This window comes from Pristiophorus japonicus, chromosome 7 (assembly GCF_044704955.1).
Source record: "Pristiophorus japonicus isolate sPriJap1 chromosome 7, sPriJap1.hap1, whole genome shotgun sequence".
NCBI classification, from domain to species: Eukaryota; Metazoa; Chordata; class Chondrichthyes; family Pristiophoridae; genus Pristiophorus; species Pristiophorus japonicus.
In genome coordinates, this window is record NC_091983.1 from 205,190,976 (window position 1) to 205,214,596 (window position 23,621).

At 45.9% G+C, this 23,621-nt stretch overlaps 1 protein-coding gene across 1 annotated transcript in view; it reads left to right on the plus strand.

Annotated features, from left to right (window-relative positions):
• The window catches only part of plb1 (phospholipase B1), a 326,472-nt gene that overhangs the window by 287,885 nt on the left and 14,966 nt on the right, over positions 1–23,621 (plus strand). The window contains exons 59-60 of the mRNA XM_070884250.1: positions 4,048–4,152; positions 17,164–17,259. Coding sequence (XP_070740351.1) covers positions 4,048–4,152; positions 17,164–17,259 — 201 coding nt within the window. The remainder of the gene's footprint in view (positions 1–4,047; positions 4,153–17,163; positions 17,260–23,621) is intronic.

Sequence of the window (23,621 nt, forward strand, 5' to 3'; positions counted from 1 at the left end):
CCTGTGGATCCCCTGGGAGGACAGGTGCACCAACATCAGTGTCCTCATCCAGGCTAACATCCCCAGTATTGAAGCACTGACCACACTTGATCAGCTTCACTGGGCAGGCCACATAGTTCGCATGCCAGATTCGAGACTCCCTAAGCAAATGCTTTATGCGGAGCTCCATCATGGTAAACGAGCCAAAGGTAGGCAGCGGAAGCGTCACAAGGACACCCTCAAAGCCTCCCTGGTAAAGTGCGACATCACCGATGACATCTGGGAGACCCTGGCCGAAGACTGCCAGAGATGGAGAAAGTGCATCTGGGAGGGTGTTGAGTTCTTCGAGTCTCAACGCAAAGAGCGTGAAGAGGTCAAGCGCAGACAGCAGAAGGAGAGCGCGGCAAACCAGCCCCACCCACCCCTTCCCTCGACGAATGTTTGTCCCACCTGTGACAGGGTCTGTGGCTCTCATATTGGACTGTTCAGCCACCAGAGAACTCACTTTGGGAATGAAAGCGGGTCTTCCTCGATTCCGAGGGACTGCCTATGGTGATGATGGAACGCCATGTTCTAGATCACATGTCGCATCCTTTAAAAGGCTGCTGTGCTTCAACCTCGGCGGAGTTCGGATGTACTTTGTAGGTCGTTGGAGTTGATGTGAACATCTCTACTAACATCTTGACCAGACAGTGACCGATTGGATTTGAAGAGGTGTCTTCATCGGGACATTCCTTGTTTGTGACCAATCGGTGGAAAACAGAGCTACTGTCCTTTCTCACCATCTCTTGGTGACTAATTAAATGCAGCAGACTCGAGATCGCCGAAGGAACGCTCCACAGCATTATGTGCCCAATGTAAGACGTGACAGACTGATGAGGAGGACCAGATGTTACACCCCCTGCAAGTACAAGGAGAAGCATTCTGAGCTCGACTTTCCTGACATCACCTGCCTTCGGAGACTGCGCTTCCACAAAGAGGTTATCACTGAGATATGCCAGCTGATAAGGGCAGATCTGCAGCCTGCCCGCACCATCAGTACTGCACTGTCCGTCGAGGTCAAAGTCACCGCGGCACTGTCGTTCTACGACTCAGGTTCCTTTCAGGCCTCAGCTGGAGACATTTGCGGACTTTCTCAGCATGCCACATATCGCTGCATTAGACAGGTCACTAAAGCCCTGTATGCACGCAGAAAGGACATGATCAGCTTCCCTATGACCAGGGAAGCACAGAGTGAGAGGGCTCTAGAATTCTCCAGAATTGCAAACTTCCCCAAAGTGCTGGGAGTAATATACTGTACACACATCGAGATGCGGGCACCTTTTCAGGATGCAGAGGTTTTCAGGAACCACAAGGGATTCCACTCCCTGAATGTCCAACTGGTTGTCGACCACCAGCAAATTATACTGGCAGTGAATGCTCAATTTCTGGGCAGCATCCATGATGCTCACATCCTGCGTGAGAGCAGTGTATCTGACTTGTTTAACAATCAGCCACAAGATCAATGCTGGATGATTGGTAACAAAGGATATGGCCTCGCCACCTGGCTGATGACCCCCGCTGCGTGACACCCACACCGAAGCCGAGAGTCGATACAACGAGAGCCACAGTGCAACTCGCAGTATCGTGAAGAAAACCATTGGAGTGCTGAAGAAGCGCTTTTGATGCCTGGACCACTCAGGAGGTGAGCTCCAAGACCACCCTGAGCAGGTAGATCAATTCGTGGTGGTGTGCTCCATGCTGCACAACTTGGCTATCAGGAGGGGACAAGAATTGCCTGTTGAGTCTGACAGTCCACCTCACCAAAGAGAGGAAGAGGAGGTCGAGGAGGCGGACGCTGACATCGGCTCAGACAATCAGGCTGATGCTGAAGCCATGCCCCCGCCCCCTGTAGACCGCATGAAAGGGCCCATGGTGACATGATAGCTGCAAGAACCTTACGTCAGGAGCTCATCAATGATCGCTTTGCCTGAAAGAACGTTGGTGTTATTTACAAGGCTGACACACTGCTGGGTGTGCAGGTGATACAGCAATGGTGGGCATCACCTTGGTGACAGTTAAAGTTTAAGTTGATTTGAAGTTAAGTGTAATTATACCCTTTGATGTTAAGGAATCACCAGCGTGTAATGGTGCAGCTACCTAAGCCGATGCGCTACAAGGTTTTGTTAAATAAAAAACATTTAGACTGAACATTAGTCTGAAATCATTAGTATTTCTGTACAAACCAACCTCCCCCCCCCTCCCCCCCCACCCCCGCTTCTCCTCCCCACCTCTACCCCTTCCCTTTCCCCTTCTGACTCCAAGCCGCCTGGCCAAGGTGCTCCTCAGCCAAAGCTTCATTGCAGCGGGAGGGACGGCTGAAACGCTGCTTGGACGAATATGGGAGAGGACGGTTCTGATATGGGAACATGCTCCGAGCCAGAAGCAAGATGTTGCTGCTGGCTCTCATGTGTGGTTCAGTGCCTTGGAGTGCAGTGCCGCGCTCCGGGACCACTGGAAGCCCTCTGCCACCAGTATTTCTGGCTATCCCTTTCTCCATCCCTTCTATGTTATATCTTACTTGTTGGACAAAAACTCAGTGTCAACTATGTTCTTGCTGCTTAGTAGGCTTTTTCCTACTGGTGAATCTCCTTCGTACCTCCCACAACAGCCAGACAAGCACACACCACAGCTACACACGCTTTCAGTGCCTCTGAGCTCCCTCTCTCTCTGTCTCCTCTTCTGCGCATGTCATGATGACCCTTGACCTCCTGAATCGCGGGAATCGAGCATTGCCATGCCATTGCTAAGGACAATCACATGTTACGGCAGAAGGTCAAAAAAATGTAATGCTACTGCCCATTTCATATCGCTCTCAGTAACGCCCATTTTCAAAAATGGAGACTAGATGCTTTGAGAATGGGCGAGAAGCCGGAGATCTGAAAACCCTTTTTACCGCCCACGCCAGAAAATACGCCCATTTTTGGGCGATAAGCACAAAAGTGGAGGTTCTAGCCCATAGAAATTTACAGCACAGATGGAGGCCATTTCAGCCCATCGTGTCCGCGCCGGCCAACCGAGAGCGATCCAGCCTAATCCCACTTTCCAGCTCTTGGTCCATAGCACTGTAGGTTACAGCACTTTAAGTGACATCCAAGTATCTTTTAAATGTGGTGAGGGTTTCTGCCTCTACCACCCTTTCAGGCAGTGAGTTCCAGACCCCCACTACCTTCTGGGTGAAGAAATTTCCCCTCATATCTCCTCTAAACCTCCCCCCAATTACTTTAAATCTATGCCCCCTGGTTGTTGACCCCTCTACCAAGGGAAACAAGTCCTTCCTATTCATTCTATCCAGGCCCCTCATAATTTTATACACCTCAATAAGGTCTCCCCTCAGCCTTCATCAGTTCCAAAGAAAACAGATCCAGCATGTCCAATTTTTCCTGATAGCCAAAATTCTCCAGTCCAGGCAACATTTTTGTAAATCTCCTCTGCATCCTTTCCAGTGCAATCACATATTTTCTGTAATGTGGTGACCAGAACTGCACACAGTACTCCAGCTGCAGCCTAACCAGTGTTTTATACAGTTCAAGCATAACCTCCTTGCTCTTGTATTCCATGCCTCGACTAATAAAGGCAAGTATTCCATATGCCTTCTTAACCACCTTATCTACCTGGCCTGCTACCTTCAGGGATCTGTGGACCTGCACTCTAAGGTCACTTTGTTCCTTTCTACTTTTCAGTGTCGTACCATTTAATGTGTATTTCCTTGCCTTGTTAAGCCTCCCAAATGCATTACTTCACACTTAACCGGATTGAATTCCATTTGCTACTGTACTGCCCACCTGACCAGTACATGATATCTTCCTGCAGTCTATAGCTTTCTTCTTCATTATCAATCACATAGCCTATTTTAGTGTTATTTGCAAACTTCTTAATCATACCCCCATTGATATCTGGATTAAGTTTGGGACTTGATCTCGTATCTTCTCAATCATTTTATTCTAGCAATAACAGAAACGCAGCACTACGTGTTATTTGTTGCTTTGGTGAATAATGTAAACTACCATTTGTTTTTTTTTTATTCAGACCAAATTGAATACATTGATCTACAGTGGAAAATATGACACAAGTGAGGACTTCACTGTTGTGTTGCAACCCTATTTTTCAAACACAATCGTTTCACTGAACAGTGTAAGTTTAATTTTAATGGCTGCATTTTGATATCCAGGCCTGGAAGTATGAATTTTATCCGTAGTCATGCATCCTGGGTGCAGGTTTTACGTCATGGCCAACTTCGCTGTATAAATCATTCCTACAATACAACAGCAACTACACTTCAAATGTACTTCATTGGCTGCAAATCGCTTTGGGAGGTCCTGATATCATGAAAGGCACTATATAAATGCAAGTCTTTCTTTTCTTTTTATTGCCTATCCAACTGCAAGCATCATCCCCAACACAATACATAAAGAACTGGAACAGTTCCAGGGCTTCACTGTGTATGACAATAAAAATACCATGCTTCTTCTTCTTCACACTGCAAGAGTGTTGGTGCAAACTTGGACATGGAAGACTTCTTTTTCCAGTCTTTTCTCCTACTACTGCCTGGAGGCAGCACATTGATAGATATGCATCTCACAACATTTTCCTAATGGATCAGTTCAAGGTTGCCTGATGATGTTCTGGAGATCAATAGATGAGGGATGGGCCCCCGAAAATCTGCAGCACTCTCCAGCATACACCCACTGTAACTTCTGCAGGAGTCAGCCGGAAGGGCTGGAAATTATCTAGGACATAGATACATCTGATCCTGTCCTTATGGGCAATTCCTGTTCAGCCTGAGGCATGAGTGAGAACAGGCCAGAGGCTGGGACTCCAAATGGTCCAAATGTCCTCTCATTTATCGGGTGTAAGATCATCAGACGGTGTTCCTGGTGAAGGAGCAGTAGAGGGATTTTTTTTAGCAACTATCTACTTCCCTATTAAAAGTACTTTTGAACTCTGCTTCCCACATGAACGAAGACCAAAAATAAGCCTACATGCTCTATGGAAACATAGAAACATGGAAAATAGGTGCAGGAGTAGGCCATTCAGCCCTTCGAGCCTGCACCACCATTCGATAAGATCATGGCTGATCATTCCCTCAGAATCCCTTTCCTGCTTTCTCTCTATACCCCTTGATCCCCTTAGCCGTAAGGGCCATATCTAACTCCCTATTGAATATATCTAATGAACTGGCATCAACAACTCTCTGTGGTAGGGAATTCCATAGGTTAATAACTCTCTGAGTGAAGATGTTTCTCCTCTTCTCAGTCCTAAATGCCTTACCCCTTCTCCTTAGACTGGTTCTGGACTTCTCCAACATCGGGAACATTCTAACAGCATCTAACCTGTCCAGTCCCGTCAGAATTTTATATGTTTCTATGAGATCCCCTCTCATCCTTCGAAACACCAGTGAACACGGGCCCAGTCGATCCAGTCTCTCCTCATATGTTAGTCCGGCCATCCCAGGAATCATTCTGGTAAACCTTCGCTGCACTCCCTCAATAGCAAGAACATCCTTCCTCAGATTAGGAGACCAAAACTGAACACAATATTCCAGGTGAGGCCTCACCAAGGCCCTGTACAACTGCAGTAAGACCTCCCTGCCCCTATACTCAAATCCCCTAGCTATGAAGGCCAACATACTATTTGCCTTCTTCACCACCTGCTGTACCTGCATGTCAACTTTCAATGACTGATGTACCATGACACCCAGGTCTCGTTGCACCTCCCCTTTTCCTAATCTGACGCCATTCAGATAATATTCTACCTTCGTGTTTTTGCCCCCAAAGTGGATAACCTCACATTTATCCACATTATACTGTATCTGCCACGCGTTTGCCCACTCACCTAACCTGTCCAAGTCCCCCTGCAGCCTTTTAGCATCCTCCTCACAGCTCACACCACCACCCAGCTTAGTGTCATCTGCAAACTTGGAGATATTACTTCATCTAAATCATTAATGTATATTGTAAATAGCTAGGGTCCCAGCACTGAACCCTGTGGCACCCCACTAGTCACTGCCTGCCATTCTGGAAAAGGCCCGTTTATCCTGACTCTCTGCTTCCTGTCTGCCAACCAGTTCTCTATCCACGTCAGTACATTACCCCCAATACCATGTGCTTTGATTTTGCACACTAATCTCTTGTGTGGGAACTTGTCAAAAGCCTTTTGAAAGTCCAAATACACCACATCCACTGGTTCTCCCTTGTCCACTCTACCAGTTACATTCTCAAAAAATTCGAGAAGATTTGTCAAGCAGGATTTCCCTTTCATAAATCCATGCTGACCTGGACCGATCCCATCAGTGCTTTCCAAATGTGCTGCTATTTCATCTTTAATAATTGATTCCAACATTTTCCCCACTACTGATGTCAGGCTAACCGGTCTATAATTACCCATTTTCTCTCTTCCTCCTTTCTTAAAAAGTGGTGTTACATTAGCTACCCTCCAGTCCATAGGAACCGATCCAGAGTCGACAGACTGTTGGAAAATGATCACCAATGCATCCATTATTTCTAGAGCTACTTCCTTAAGTACTCTGGGATGCAGACTATCAGGTCCTGGGGATTTATCGGCCTTCAATCCCATCAATTTCCCTAACACAATTTCCCGCCTAATAAGGATTTCCTTCTGTTCCTCCTTTTCACTAGACCCTCGATCCCCTAGTATTTCCAGAAGGTTATTTGTGTCTTCCTTCGTGAAGACAGAACCAAAGTATTTGTTTAACTGGTCCGCCATTTCTTTGTTCCCCATTATAAATTCACCTGAATTTGACTGCAAGGTACCTACGTTTGTTTTCACAAATCTTTTTCTCTTCACATATCTGTAGAAGATTTTGCAGTCAATGTTTATGTTCCCAGTAAGCTTCCTCTCATACTCTATTTTCCCCCTCCTAATTAAACCCTTTGTCCTCCTCTGCCGAATTCTAAATTTCTCCCAGTCCTCAGGTTTGCTGCTTTTCTGGACAATTTATATGCCTCTTCCTTGGATTTAACACTATCCTTAATTTCCCTTGTTAGCCACGGTTGAGCCACCTTCCCCGTTTTATTTTTACTCCAGACAGGGATGTACAATTTTTGAAGTTCATCCATGTGATCTTTAAATGTTTGCCATTGCCTATCCACTGTCAACCCTTTCAGTATCACTCGCCAGTCTATTCTAACCAATTCATGTCTCATACCATCGAAGTTACCTTTCCTTAAGTTCAGGACCCTATTCTCTGAATTAACTGTGTCAATCTTCATCTTAAAGAATTCTACCAAATTATGGTCACTCTTCCCCAAGGGGCCTCACACAACAAGATTGCTAATTAGTCCTTTCTCATTACACATCACCCAGTCCAGGATGGCCAGCCCTCTAGTTGGTTCCACGACATATTGGTCTAGAAAGCCATCCCTAAACACTCCAGAAAATCCTCCTCCACTGCATTGCTATCAGTTTGGTTAGCCCAATCAATATGTAGATTAAAGTTGCCCATGATAACTGCTGTACCTTTATTGCACGCATCCCTAATTTCTTGTTTGATGCTGTCCCCAACTTCACTACTACTGTTTGGTGGTCTGTACACAACTCCCACTAGCGTTTTCTGCCCTTTGGTATTCCGTAGTTCCACCCATACCGATTCCACATCATCCAAGCTAATGTCCTTCCTTACTATTGCAACAATTTCCTATTTAACCAGCAACGCCACCCCACCTCCTTTTCCTTTCTGTCTATCCTTCCTGAATGTTGAATACCCCTGAATGTTGAGTTCCCAGCCTTGGCCACTCTGGAGCAATATCTCCGTGATACCAATTACATCATATCTGTTAACTGCTATCTGCGCAGTTAATTCGTCCACCTTATTACGAATACTCCTCGCATTGAGGCATAGAGCCTTCAGGCTTGTCTTTTTAACACACTTTGCCCTTTTAGAATTTTGCTGTAATGTGGCCCTTTTTGCTTTTTGCCTTGGGTTTCTCAGCCCTCCACTTTTACTTTTCTTCTTTCTATCTTTTGCTTCTGCCCCCATTCTACTTCCTCTGTAGTTGCCGCAGTCGGACTTATCCCCTTTTTTAAAGATGGTCATGATCACTGCACATCTGAGATCTCCCAGCATGCTCTCCTCCCTCTAGATGAGAGAGATGAGGTCATGTATTCGTGCCAGCCATGCCTCTCCGCCATACTTCAGTGCCTCAGCAAGGATTCCATCCGCTCATGTAGCCTTGTAGTTCTTAAGCTGTCTTATGGCTTTTTCTACCTGTGCAGTGTTGGGGTTTTACTGAAGTGGGAGCGGGTAGCATACTGTGGGATGGAGTCGAGAACAATTGAGTCAAAGGCAGTCAGTAAAGTAAACAACAGATGATGTAGGAGGGCAGGGAACAAATTCCTGAGACATGGACAGCAGTGGCCTATAGATTACAGATAGACTTCCTGAAAAGAACAGGGACAATGTCTTCACTGCAAGAGGAACCAGTGCGGTGGGGGAAGGTGTTCAATTAATATGCTTAAAGAAGAAGAAATAAGACAAGGAAAAAGAAAAGCAAATGGAACAAGGGATATAAGAAGAAGAAAATAGAAAAGTAATAAATAACAGATCAGGAGGAATTGAAGAGAAAGAGGGAGACAATGAGTAAGAGGGAGGTAGAGAGAAGGAGGGGATAGAGAACAAAATGAGAAGGAGAGAAACAGGAAAAGACAAAACAGAGAGTGAAAGAGAGGGAGCACAGAGATGCGAGCATCAACAATGAGACACATGAGAACAAGAGAAACATAGAAACATAGAAAATAGGTGCAGGAGTAGGCCATTTGGCCCTTCAAGCATGCACCACCATTCGATAAGATCATGGCTGATCATTCCCTCAGTACTCCTTTCCTGCTTTCTCTCCATACCCCTTGATCCCTTTAGCCATAAGGGCCATATCTAACTCCCTCTTGAATATATCCAATGAACTGGCAACAACAACTCTCTGTGGCAAGGAATTCCTCAGGTTAACAACTCCCTGTGTGAAGAAATTTCTCCTTCTCTCAGTCCTAAATGGCCTACCCCTTATCCTAAGACTATGTCCCCTGGTTCTGGACTTCCCCAACAGCGGGAACAATCTACCCGCATCTAACCTGTCCCGTCCCGTCAGAATCTTGTATGTTTCTATGAGATCCCCTCTCATCTTTCTAAACTCCAATGTATAAAGGCCCAGTTGATCCAGTCTCTCCTCATATGTCAGTCCGGCCATCCCGGGAATCAGTCTGGTGAACCTTCGCTGCACTCCCTCAATAGCAAGAACGTCCTTCCTCAGATTAGGAGACCAAAACTGTACACAATATTCCAGGTGAGGCCTCACCAAGGCCCTGTACAACTGCAGTAAGACCTCCCTGCTCCTATACTCAAATCCCCTAGCTATGAAGGCCAACATGCCATTTGCCTTCTTTACTGCCTGCTGCACCTGTATGCCAACTTTCAATGACTGATGAACCATGACATCCAGGTCTCGTTGCACCTCCCCTTTTCCTAATCTGCCTCCATTCAGATAATATTCTGTCTTCGTGTTTTTGCCCCAAAGTGGATCACCTCACATTTATCCACATTATACTGCATGTGCCATGCATTTGCCCACTCACCTAATCTGTCTAAGTCACCCTGCAGCCTCTTAGCGTCCCCCTCACAGCTCACCCATTTATCCCAACTCTCTGCTTCCTGTCTGCCAACGAGTTCTCTATCCATGTCATTATATTACCCCCAATACCATGTGCTTTGATTTTTCACACCAATCTCTTGTGTGGGACCTTGTCAAAAGCCTTTTGAAAGTCCAAATACACCACATCCACTGGTTCTCCCTTGTCCACTCTACTGGTTACATCCTCAAAAAATTTCAGAAGGTTTGTCAAGCATGATTTCCCCTTCATAAATCCATGCTGACTTGGACCGATCCTGTCACTGCTTTCCAAATGCACTGCTATTTCATCCTTAATAATTGATTCTAGCATTTTCCCCACCACTGATGTCAGGCTAACCGGTCTATAATTACCCACTTTCTCTCTCCCTCCCTTTTTAAAAAGTGGTGTTACATTAGCTACCCTCCAGTCCATAGGAACTGATCCCGGGTCGATAGATTGTTGGAAAATGATCACCAATGCATTCACTATTTCTAGGGCCACTTCCTTAAGTACTCTGGAATGCAGACTATCAGGCCCCGGGGATTTATCGGCCTCCAATCCCATCAATTTCCCTAACACAATTTCCCGCCTAATAAGGATATCCTTCAGTTCCTTCTTCTCACTAGACCTTCGATCCCCTAGTACTTTCGGAAGGTTACTTGTGTCTTCCTTCGTGAAGACAGCACCAAAGTATTTGTTCAATTGGTCTGCCATTTCTTTGTTCCCCATTATAAAGAAGAAAGGAGAGAGAGAGAGTGATACACACAGGCACAGCCATTGAGTGCAGGAGGCTAGCGAAAGTGAAAGTGACTGTGAGAAAGACGCACCTATATCCTGTTGAGCGTGTGGGTTATAGGAAGAAACATTCTGTTTCATGGCAAGAGCAGCTCTAGTTCAGCTGGAACAGAGGACGGTTATCATCAGGGCTTAGTGAGCCTACATTATAAATAAGCTAACTTCCAATTCACCGAAAGCAACATTCATGAGATCTCGTCGCAATGTGAAAATATTTTATCCAGCAGTTGTAATTACATACAATTATGAACTAATAGAAATAGGCTAATGTGGACTAAATGTTTCTATCAGAACTAAATAAACATTAAAGTATAACAACCCTCCTTATAACTGAATGAAAAAAGATGTAGTGCCAATTTTTAAATTGCACTTCAACTGCACTATTCATTTTTCTTTCTCTCTGTGGTGACAGTCAGCATTGTTTGGGGTACGTACAAACTGTGGGGCACCAGACCATCATTAATTTTGCATCCATGAAGTCATTATCAAGCAATTGCAGCTTTATATTTCAGCTACTCAAATGGAGAATACTCAGCAAATTTATTATGTGGATGCAGTTAGTCTGTCCTTTAAGGAAGCAGAAATGTAAACAGATCTAAACCATGTCAAGTTTCTTTAATAACAATTATCCACATAACTATATGCTACACAACAAACAGGTGTTTCATTTCACAAGCAGACCTATTATTGTGCATTCAAGTGTGAGCTAACCGTGAAGTGTGATGGGAAGTACAAATAAAGCAACTGCATTTGCCCTAATTGGATGTTTGTTGCAGTCAGTTGGGCTTTTGTTGTTTCAATATTGTACCTCAACAGTTGAACAAATAGCGTCATCAAAACAGGAAAATAAATTTAGCAAAACATACAGATCTATATATTAAAGTCAATATGTAGGTCAAATGCCCTTTAAAAATTTTTAAGTAAACATTTTCTACAAAAATTCCAATGCTAAAATGTCCAATGACATTTCCCTCTAAACCCCTTTAGGTGATCACGCTCGAATAGAAATTCCAATGTTAATCTGATCACTGACCTGTAATAATTCCCAGTAACACCACCACATGGTGCTGTATTATCTTACCCCACAAATCATGCCAAAAAAAATTGTCCACCTTTTTTCCATTTCTAATGTCCAATGCATGTCTCTTTTAGAACAAAATGTAATCATGTTATGAAATATGGATTTTATCATTTGAATTGTTTCTGGTGTTCGTGAATGCCTTCATTAAAGTTTTTAGGTCTCAGACTTTCCCAAAAGTTAGGTTTGTACTTGGTATTTTTGCCCAGAATGGTGATTGTGTTAGTTAAATGCAGAATGTACAGTGTACGTTTTATTGGGCAGTCTATACACCTAATATCCCTAGTATTGTTCAGTGAGCTCAACAGATTGAATATTTTTCTTCAGGTTCTAGTAGTTTCTGATGATCTGTTTCTCAAAATTGTTTAAAGAAAAGCTGCAGGACAAGTTTCAAAAGCCACTGAGGGAGAAATGCCCACAGGAGGGAGGAGATAGACAGACAGATATATTTAAAGTCTTGCATCTTCCTGCTTTCACACTTACTTCCTGTGTCACAATTTGCATCATGTTTGTGACATTTTCCCATGTCCAGGTGTCACACTTCGTAACACCTGGGTAATTCTTTAAACCCAGTTTTTGGTGCATCTTTCCAATTGCCTTCTCTCTAACTGGCTGGTTCTTGACATGTGACCCTGGTTCTCCCAGCTCCATTATTTGGTCATCCACTTCCTGTTCTACTACTATCAACTCCCTGATCATGGCTTGAGACTTACTTTTAATTTGCTGCCCTCCCACTTCTTTCTTTGGAGTCCTGCCCTCTATACTTTTTCATTGGCCTCTTTCTCCTGCCACTATTCTCGACCTCCTCCACTGAGCATTTGGTTACACACACACCTCCGCTTCAGTACTTAGACCTCCCAGTTCCCCAAAAAGTTAGAGCAGTATCTGACTTCTGCAGCCAACAAAAAGCACATGCAAAAACTTATATTAGAAACATAGAAAATAGGTGCAGGAGTAGGCTATTCGGCCCTTCCAGTCTGCACCACCATTCAATAAGATCATGGCTGATCATTCACCTCAGTACCCCTTTCCTGCTTTCTCTCCACACCCCTTGATCCCTTTAGCCGTAAGGGCCATATCTAACTCCCTTTTGAATATATCCAATGAACTGGCATCAACAACTCGAATATTGAAGAACAAATGTCGTATGTCCAAAGCGCTTCATAACTAATTCATTGATTTTGAAGTGTTGTCCCAATTGATTAGCAGGCAAACATATCAGCCAATCAATTTGTTCACAGCAAGCTCCCTCAAACAGCAAAGATGAACAATTAATCTGTTTTTGATTATGTTGGTTGAGAGCAGAATGTTGGCCAGGACATGAGGCAAACTCCCTGCTCTAATTCAAATAGTAATGCCATGGTATTTTTTACATCCACCTGAGCAGGAAGGTGAAAACTTGATTAAATGTCTCATCCAAAATACAGAACATACAACAATAATGTATGTTCCATTTTGGAGGAAGGGTTCAATGTTGACTTGTGTTCTCAACAGATGTTGCCTGACTGTGTTTAAAGTGTTTCCTATTTCAGGTTTCCAGCATCTGCAGAATTTTGCCTGTGATGCATTTAAGGGTGAGCTAGATAAACGAGGGAGAAAGGAATAGGTTATGCTGATAGGGTTAAATGAAGAGGTGTGGGAGGAGGCTCTTGGGGAGCATTAACACGGACCATTTGGGCCGAATGTCTGCTTCTGCGCAGTACATTCTATGTAATGTGACAAAGCATTAATAAATCTGTTCTGCTGACATGCTTTTAAATAGAAAAAAACGCACATGCTCAGTATTTTGAATGCCTTAAAGGGGCAGCGTATCCCAAAAAATTAAAAGTGAAAATTGCTTGCTACTATAGACCAACAGAAACAATTCTACTACTGCTTTGTCAGATGTACAATCTTTTGTTTGGGCGGGGGAGGGAGGGGGTCGACTTTTTACAGGGGCTGAGGGCAGGCAGTATGGACTGATTGCGGCAAACAAGGGTCATGCATGAGTGGGGAGACGAAAAAGTGGCTAAAAATAATTCATCTCGTGAAGCTTCGGATATTGGTGCAGTGGCAGCTATAGGTGTTTAAAAGGAAATTAACATGCTATTGCATTAATTTCCTCTTTAACCAGCAATGCCAGCCCACCTCCTTTTCCTTTCTGTCTATCCTTCCTAAATGTTGAATACCCCTGGATGTCTGATATACTGGCACTAACAAGGCAATATATTCTGGACTACAATCACATGCTATCTATATCCTAAACATTATGGGCTAGAACCTGCACCTTTTTTTGCATGCTTAACGCCCACTTAACACCCATTTTGCTGCTGAAATGACATATATCGCCCAGATATCGCCCATCTAGCCACAAAATGGAAACTGACGGCCATTTTTAGGAAACTTATCGCCGAGCGTTACTTTCCCTATGTGCTTAACGCCGGCAAAAAATATTCCCGCCTGTCCACTTTATTTGGGCGGAATCATCAGAATGGGTGAAATCAACGCCCATAATATTGCCTAGCGTTAATTTCCACACTGATTTAATGCCGAGATCAATATTAACGCCCGCCCACTTTTTTTTGTCCTGAAGAGCATATTTACCGAAACTAACGCCCAGCAGATCGCCCAGCGTCAATTTCACCACCTTTCCCCAATATTGCTCGCCCAAAAAACTATCCACAAAAAGTGGAATTATTCTGAACGAACGCCAGTGGTGTGGCTGGCATTTTTAAAATCCCACTCTTATGTGAGGAGCTGATATCTGAACGATTTGCCTGAAAGAGCATTGATGTGAGTGACAACATTGACACACTGCTGTGTGTGTGCTGCTCAGACATCAATGGTGTCCATCAGCTTGGTGCCAATTAAAGTTTACGTTCATTGATGTTAAGTTGTATTTAACCCCTTCATGTTAAGGAATCACCAGTGTGTAATGGTGCAGCTATCTGAGACAATGCGCAACAAGCTTATGTTCAATAACAAAAATGTTAAACCAACATTGGTCTGAAATCATAAGCATCACAGGCAATAACACCAAACCCCTGTCCACAGCCCACTTTTTTCACCATTGACATTAATCACATGGTCAACATGTCCAGCAACATAGAATACAAAGGCAAAGCAGGAGCGTGGTCCCCAGCCGCCATATATTGCAACAAATTGCATACATCCAGATGGAGATATAACACAGCCATCACCTGCGGACATGCACCTCACTTTCCTTCCCCCCTCCCCTTCTTCTCCACATCTCTACCTCTTCCCCTCCTCGCTCCATGGCATCTGGCCGAGGAGCTCCTCAGGCGGTGCCTCACTGGGGGGGATGAAGGCAGATGCGGTCGTTGGATGGGTACAGGAGCGGGGGGTTGCTGAGGGAGCAACATTCTCTGATGCAGAAGCAGGATCTTGGTCCTTGCTCTCATCTGTTGTTCACAGTGGTGGTGCGGAACCTAGGGGTGGAGTGCCGCGCTCGGGGACCACTGGGGGACCTGTGGCAGCACTGTTCCTGGCAATGGCATCCAGGGACTCCACCATCTGCGGAATGTACTCAGTAATGGTGCCGGAAATGGTGGCCAGCTGTCGGGATATGCCCCCCAATCCTTCGATGAGCTGGTCACCAATGTCTACAGTCCTCCTGGACAACTGTACCATCTCTCCGCTGTCACGTGGCGCTCGTGGAACAGACCTGCCGCATCCACAGGACCTCCACGGGGTCGGTGCCGTCCATGGGGTGCCCTGTGGCGAGGTGCTTGGGCCCGGTACCTCCAGAGTGGAGGCGGGAATGACCGGAGGACCACTAGATGGCCTTGGGGTGGAATGGCTTCTGGAGCGTGGCAATGCAGTCGGCGTTCTCATCCATGGAGAACAGACCCAGCGGATTCACGGACGAGAATCGGAGCTCCTCAGCATCAGATGCAGTAGGATCGTCGCCGACTCCTGCTCCGCGCCCCCACCTTCTGGCCTCTGTGGTCTTGCCTTGGGACACGCTGCTGGCTGTGCTGCAAAACACAAATGAGGTTATTAGAGGAGAAGAGGGTGCTAGGGTGACAAGGTGAGTCCAGCGCTCCACACAGCATATGCACGACAAAAGCACCACCGCTATCAAACACATCACAGACATCACATTTCATGACCATCAACACATTTTCATACCAATGATTTTCATTAGGCTATCATTATTTAAATGACAATTTAAAAAATCATCTATCATATATGATTGTTTGGATATGAGTGGGTGTGGCATCTATTGACTTTACATCATGTAATGGTGTAAGCTTTACTCACGTGGCATCACTTCAGGGTCTGCAGATGCGTCCGTGGCTGTCCGGGTGTGCTTTCCCATGAGTGCGAGCAAACGCTCCTCCATGTCAGTGATGTCACTGGGAACTGATGGCACCCCCTACCCGTTCGCCTCTGCACGGACCTCATTGTCGAGAGCTTCTTCTGTAAAAGGTGACAGGACGACAGGGCATGAGATCATTGCGTGATATCATTGCTAGGTACTGTCACAGACACTGATACAACACATAACCGACAGATGTAATCATGATTATTCTGGTAATTATCATTCTTGACCTAAAGACATACACCGTGACTGCAGGCTTTGAGTAAAACATTCCCGGTAAAAGTGAAAGACCTCACATCTGATGATAGTCACTCATGACTGTTAAAAATCAAATTATAGAAATAAGTACATGTAAATCAATGTAATACTTACTCTTGAGAATCCCACAAGGTCATTCCATCGTTTGTGGCATTGGTTGCCCTCACGCACCTCTACTATCTCGGTCCATATCTTCTGGCATGCCTTTGGGGTGGACTTCCCACGCCCTCCCTGTGTCAAATAACCCCAGCGTGACTCGACCTCCTGCAGGAGGGAGGCATTTGCCTTGACCGAGAACCTCCTGGCTCTTTTGCGCCCTCCAATGTGCTCCTCTCCCACCTCACTGCTCTCTCCAGCATCAGTCTCCACAGCGTGCTGTGATGCCTCCTCCTCTCTCTCCATTATAGGTCAAATTCGGTCAAATATGTGGCTCGTAACAGCTACTTTTTGTTTGCCTAATTGCTGTGAAGCTCTAAAGTCTCCCTCCTTCCTCCCAAAGCAGCCACATCACACCCAGACACGCCTTCAGTGCCTCTGAGCTCCCTCTCTCTCTGTCTCCTCTTCTGCGCATGTCATGATGACCCTTGACCTCCAGAATCGCGGGAATCGAGCGTTGCCAGGCCGTTGCTAAGGACGGCCATGCTTTACGACAGAAGGTCAAAAAATTTAACGCTACCGCCCATTTTACATCGCTCGCGGTAACGCCCATTTTCAAAAGTGGATACTAGGTGCTTTGAGAATGGTCGAGAAGCTGGTGATCTGAAAACCCTTTTTTAACGCCCACGCCAGAAATATCGCTCATTTTTGGGCGATAACCACAAAAGTGCAGGTTCTAGCCCTAAGTCTCCGACTATTCTGTACTAGCATTTGCTTTTGCCAATTGTGACCTTATTGTTTGTGAGCTTCATGGTTGCCTATGGAGATGAAAATCACATCACATAACCCCCTATAAGTTATTTCTACCATGGACTGCATGGTTAAGCCCATGAGGTACAGCATATATTTTCAGTCGTGTAAAAAATTACTAGGTTTTTGTTAAGATAATTTATTAGACTTTTTCTTTTCCCAGATCGGCCAACCGGACCTGAGCTTCTTTTCAGTCGATTGCTTCCACTTAAGTGAACGAGGGCACGCCGAGATGGCCATTGGCTTATGGAACAACATGGTATTGCTTCCTCCTTATCTACAACATACTGGCATGTAACAGAGTATCGCGCGAAGTCTGTTGTTCCAATGGCTGTGAATTAGATTCCATAGCAGGGGGCTCAGATTCAGTAGTTCAAAACCACCATCCAAATTTCACCTCTCTTGGTCAGATACTGATGATCGAGATAACGGCAATGGGAACTGAGGCCCAGGGGGGGGAAGAAGTTTGTGCTGTTTGTGCCTCCAGTTAGTGCCACCAGGGGGCGCTAACGGGGTGGAAATGTATTTTCGCCCAGGTGCTTGCCGCTGATGTCTCCCGTAAAATTCCACCGTCACCACTGTGAGCAGCGACACGTTTTCGCAACAGCTTCAGGGGGCGGTGTGAAAGTTAAAGGGGCAGTGCAGAGTTCAACATTTTTTAAATGGCCTGCTTGCTGATGGATCGCGTGGTCCGTGCCACGAACATGCCACGGCACCCCGCTCCCTGGTGGTCCAGGGATGGCTCCCTTTCCCACATACATAGTCGGCAGCTTGGCCCTCCCCTTTAATGAGTAGCGCTGCACCCCTCACGGAGCCCTTCCGCCTCGCTCGCACCCCACAATAACGTGATATTTTGCGCTCCACTTGCTCTCGGGGGCGGTAAGTCGCAGGGTGGGATCTCCACGCCTGGTTGCAGGGAGTCACGCCTCATGGCTATTACGGCCCCCAAACGGGGCGCTACACAATTTCGGCCCCCTAGCGTTTTCTCCAGCAGTGCATCAAAAAACAGTATTCGTTTTTGTTCCCTTTAGGGCAGTGTATGGGCCAAATAAACCACAATTCTCTTGTGATAGGTGGCACATTACAGCTCCTTCACATACATTTCTCGAAGCATAGAATTGAAAATCCAGGAACTTGTATGGAACTTAGGTGAGACCAAACTTGGAGTCGCGTGAACAGTTCTGGATTTCATATTATAGAGGCACTCTGTAGAAGGTGCATAACAGATTTACTAGAATGATACCAGAACTGAGATTATACCTATCAGGAAAGATTGAATAGATTGGGGTTCTTTTCTCTAGAAAAGAGAAGACTGAGGAGTGATCTGATAGAGGTCTTTAGCATTATGGAAGGGTTCGATCGGATAGACCTAGAGAATATGTTTCCACTTGTGGGTAAGACCAGAACTAGGGGCCATAGATACATAAGAACATAACACAAGAATATAAGAAATAGGAACAGGAGAAGGCCATATGGCCCCTCGAGCCTGCTCCACCATTTAATACGATCATGACTGATCCGATCATGGAGTCAGGTCCACTTCCCTGCCCACTCACCATAACACTTTACTCCCTTATCGTTTAAGAAACTGTCTATTTCTGTCTTAAATTTATTCCATGTCCCAGCTTCCACAGCTCTCTGAGGCAGCGAATTCCACAGATCCACAACTCTCTGAGAGAAGAACTTTCTCCTCATCTCAGTTTTAAATGGGCGGCCCCTTATTCTAATTTCCCCTATCAGCAGAAACATCCTCTCTGCATCCACCTTGTCAAGCCCCCTCACAATCTTATACGCTTTGATAAGATCACCTCGCATTCTTCTGAATTCAAATGAATAGAGGCCCAACCTACTCAACCTTTCCTCATATGTCAACCTTCTCATCTCTGGAATCAACCTTGTGAACCTTCTCTGAACTGCCTCCAAAGCAAGTATATCCTTTCGTAAATATGGAAACCAAAACTGCACACAGTATTCCATGTGTGGCCTCACCAATACCCTATACAACTGTAGCATGACTTCCCTGCTTTTATACTCCATCCCCTTTGCAACAAAGGCCAAGATACCATTGGCCTTCCTCATCACTTGCTGTACCTGCATACTAACCTTTTGTGTTTCATGCACAAGTAACCCCAGGTCCCGCTGTACTGCAGCAATTTGCAATCTTTCTCCATTTCAGTAATAACTTACTCTTTGATTTTTTCTGCCAAAGTGCATGACCTCACACTTTCCAACATTATACTCCATCTGCTAAATTTTTGCCCACTCACTTAGCCTGTCTATGTCCTTTTGCAGATTGTGTGTGTCCTCCTCACACATTGCTTTTCCTCCCATCTTTGTATCGTCGGAAAACTTGGCTACGTTACACTCAGTCCCTTCCTCCAAGTCGTTAATATAGATTGTAAATAGTTGGGGTCTCAGCACTGATCCCTGCGGCACCCCACTAGTTACTAATTGCCAACCAGAGAATGACCCATTTATCCCGACTCTCTGTTTTCTGTTCGTTAACCAATCCTCTGTCCATGCTAATATATTACCACCAATATAGATACCATACAGTCACTAATAAATCCAATAGGGAGTTCAGGAGAAACTTTCTTTATCCAGAGAGTAGTTTGAATATGGAACTCACTACCACAGAGTAGTTGAGGTGAATAGCATAGATGCATTCAAGGAGAAGCTCGATAAGCATATGAGGGAGAAAGGAATAGAAGGTTATGTTGATGGGGTTAGATGAAGACGGGTGGGAGGTATTATGTCTGCAATTACCATCGAATAACTCCACGAGGCTTTGTACTGTGAGGAAGAGCTGTGTGACTTCAATCCATTTAATACGACTGTAAAATGAGGGCACCTTGGCTGACCGCCTTTTATATGCCCCTGCACACCTGGGCAGGTAAACCCTGGGACCTCCAACAGCAGCCCTCAGGTGGTACATTGTACATAGTTACATAGTGAATACAAAGAGTTTTCATACATGACATCATTCCCCCCCAAAGTCTTTGATGCGAGTTGATTACAGGTTAAGGCTGAGTGTCGCTTCTGGCCTGGGTGAGTTGGTTGGGCCACTGCTGTCTTGCAGCGCGACTGGTTGGGCTGGACTGTTGGGGATGGTGGGATCATCCTTGTGGTTGGCAGCGAGGTCTGTTGTCGATTGGGCGTGTGTCGGTGGATTGCTGAAGATGAGGTCCTCTTCCGGTGGTTCCTGGTTATCTGTGAATTGTAATTTGGTTTGGTCCAAATGTTTTCTGCACATTTGACAGTTAAGCAGTTTGACAACAAACACTCTATTCCCCTCCTTGGCTAATACAGTGCCGGTGACCCATTTGGGGCCCTGACCCTAATTCAGCACAAACACACGGTCATTTACAGTGATGTCGCGTGATACAGCCGCACAATCATGGTACATGTTTTGCCTGGTTTCCACCTGATCAATGAGGTCAGGGTGTACTAAGGAGAGCCTGGTTTTGAGTGCTCGTTTCATTAGTAATTCTGCAAGGGGAACCCCGGTAAGTGAGTGGGGTCGTGTCCTGCAGCTGAGCAGTACCCGGGACAGGCAGGTTTGTAATGAGCCTTCCGTGACACATTTCAAGCTCTGCTTTATGGTTTGGACTACCCGCTCCATTTGGCCATTGGATGCGGGCTTGAACGGGGCAGATCGGAAATGCTTGATGCCATTACGGGTCATGAATTCATTGAATTCCGAGCTGGTGAAGCATGGTCCATTGTCGCTGACAAGAATGTCGGGTAAGCCATGGGTGGCAAACATGGCCCCTGAGGCTGCTGGCTGCTGACGTGCTGGATGACATTATCACACATTCAATCCATTTGGAGTAGGCATCCACAACAACCAGAAACTTCTTTCCCAGAAAGTGGCCTGCATAATCCACATGGATCCTGGACCATGGTTTTGAGGGCCAGGATCAGAGACTAAGTGGAGCCTCCCTTGGAGCATTGCTCAGTTGTGAGCATGTGTTACACTGGTGCACGCACGACTCTAGGTCCGAGTCAATGCCGGGCCACCAAACATGGGACCTGGCGATAGCCTTCATCATGACTATGCCTGGGTGGGTGCTATGTAGGTCACGTATGAAGGTTTCCCTGCATTTCTTTGGCAAGATAACGCGGTTGCCCCATAAGAGGCAATCTGAATGGATCGACATTCCATCTTTACGACGGTGAAACGGCTTGATCTGATCTTGCATGTCTCTAGGGACCGCTGACCAGCTCCCATTGAGGACGCAACTTTTTACAAAGGATAGCAGAGGATCCTGGCTGCTCCAGGTCTTAATTTGGCAGCCCGTTATGGGTGACCCTTCGCTATCAAAGGTATCCATGGTCAGTAGCAGGTCTGCGGGCTGCGGCATTTCCACTCTGGTGGTGGGCAACGGTAGTCGGCTGAGAGCATTGGCACAGTTTTCAGTGCCTGGCCTGTGGCGGATCACATAGTCGTAGGTTGACAGTGTTAGTGCCCATCTTTGGATTCGAGATGAAGCATTGGTGTTTATGCCTTTGCTTTCCGAAAACAGTGAGATTAGGGGCTTGTGGTACGTCTCTAACTCGAACCTGAGCCCGAACAAATATTGGTGCATCTTTTTTACACCGTAAACACAGGCTAAAGCCTCCTTTTCGACCATGCTGTAGCCTCTTTCAGCCTTTGATAGGCTTCTGGATGCATATGCAACTGGTTGGAGCTTGCCCACTGCACTGGCTTGCTACAAAACACACCCGACACCATACGACGATGCATCACATGCTAAAACTAGACGTTTACATGGGTCATATAATACCAGCAACTTATTGGAACACAGCAGGTTTCTGGCCTTCTCAAAGGCGGCCTCTTAATTTTTACCCCAAGCCCAGTCATCTTCCTTGCGTAACAGCTTGTGCAACGGTTCGAGCAAGGTGCTCAACCCTGGAAGAAAGTTACAGAAATAGCTGAGGAGTCCCAGGAACGAGCGCAGCTCTGTTACTTTTGTGGTGTGGGTGCATTCCTGATGGCCTCTGTCTTCGAGTCCATGGTCCATGGGTCTGATGCCGTCTGCCACATTCTTCCTCCCCAGGAATTCTACCTGTGGGTCCAGGAAGACACATTTGGATCCTTTCAACCAGAGTCCAACTCTGTTTAGTCGACTTAAAAAACTTCTTCCAGATTGTGCAGGTGTTCGGAGGTGTCGCGGCCAGTGATGAGGATGTCATCCTGAAATACGACGGTGCGTGGAACCGATTTCAATAGGCTCCCCATGTTTCTTTGGAACATGGCTGCAGCCGAGCGAATCCCAAATGGCCACCTGTGGTACACGAACAGTCCTTTGTGCGTGTTAATGCATGTTAATTTTTTTGACGACTCAACCAGCTCCTGGGTCATGTAAGCGGAGGTTAGATCCAGCTTGGTGAACGTCTTACCCTGCTAATGTCACAAAAAGGACATCAGCTTTGGGTAGTGGGTTATGGTCCTGTAACGAGACTCAGTTGATCATTACTTTGTAGTCGCCACAGCTTCTGACCGTGCCATCGCTCTTTAGTATCGGAACAATCGGGCTGGCCCACTCATTGAACTTGACTGGCGACATGATTCCCTCGTGTTGAAGTCTGTCCAGTTTGATCTCCACTTTCTCCCTCTTCGTGTAGGGGACCGCTCGAGCCTTGTGAAGAATGGGCCATGCCTCAGGGACCAAGTGGATCTATACTTTGGCGCCTGTGAAGTTGCAGATGCCTGGTTCAAATAAAGATGAGAACTTGCTCAGCACTTGAGCACAGGAAGCATTGTCCACTGACGATAATACTTTGACGTCTTTGATTAGTAGAGTGGACAAGGGAGAACCAGTGGATGTGGTGTATTTGGACTTTCAAAAGGCTTTTGACAAGGTCCCACACAAGAGATTGGTGTGCAAAATCAAAGCACATGGTATTGGGGGTAATGTACTGACGAGGATAGAGAACTGGTTGGCAGACAGGAAGCAGAGAGTCGGGATAAACGGGTCCTTTTCAGAATGGCAGGCAGTGACTAGGGGGGTGCTGCAGGGCTCAGTGCTGGGACCTCAGCTCTTTACAATATACATAAATGATTTAGATGAAGGAATTGAGTGTAATATCTCTAAGTTTGCAGATGACACTAAACTGGGTGGCGGTGTGAACTGTGAGGAGGACGCTAAGAGGCTGCAGGGTGACTTGGACAGGTTAGGTGAGTGGGCAAATGCATGGCAGATGCAGTATAATATGGATAAATGTGAGGTTATCCATTTTGGGGCAAAAACACAAAGGCAGAATATTATCTGAATGGCGGCAGATTAGGAAAAGGGGAGGTGCAACGAGACCTGAGTATCATGGTTCATCAGTCATTCAAAGTTGGCATGCAGGTACAGGTGGTGAAGAAGGCAAATGGTATGTTGGCCTTCATAGCTAGGGAATTTGAGTATAGGAGCAGGGAGGTTTTACTGCAGTTGTACAGGGTTTTGGTGAGGCCTCACCTAGATTATTGTGTTCAGATTTGGTCTCCTAATCTGAGGAAGGACGTTCTTGCTATTGAGGGAGTGCAGCGAAGGTTCACCAGACTGATTCCCGGGATGGCTGGACTGACCTATGAGGAGAGACTTGATCAACTGGGCCTTTATACACTAGAGT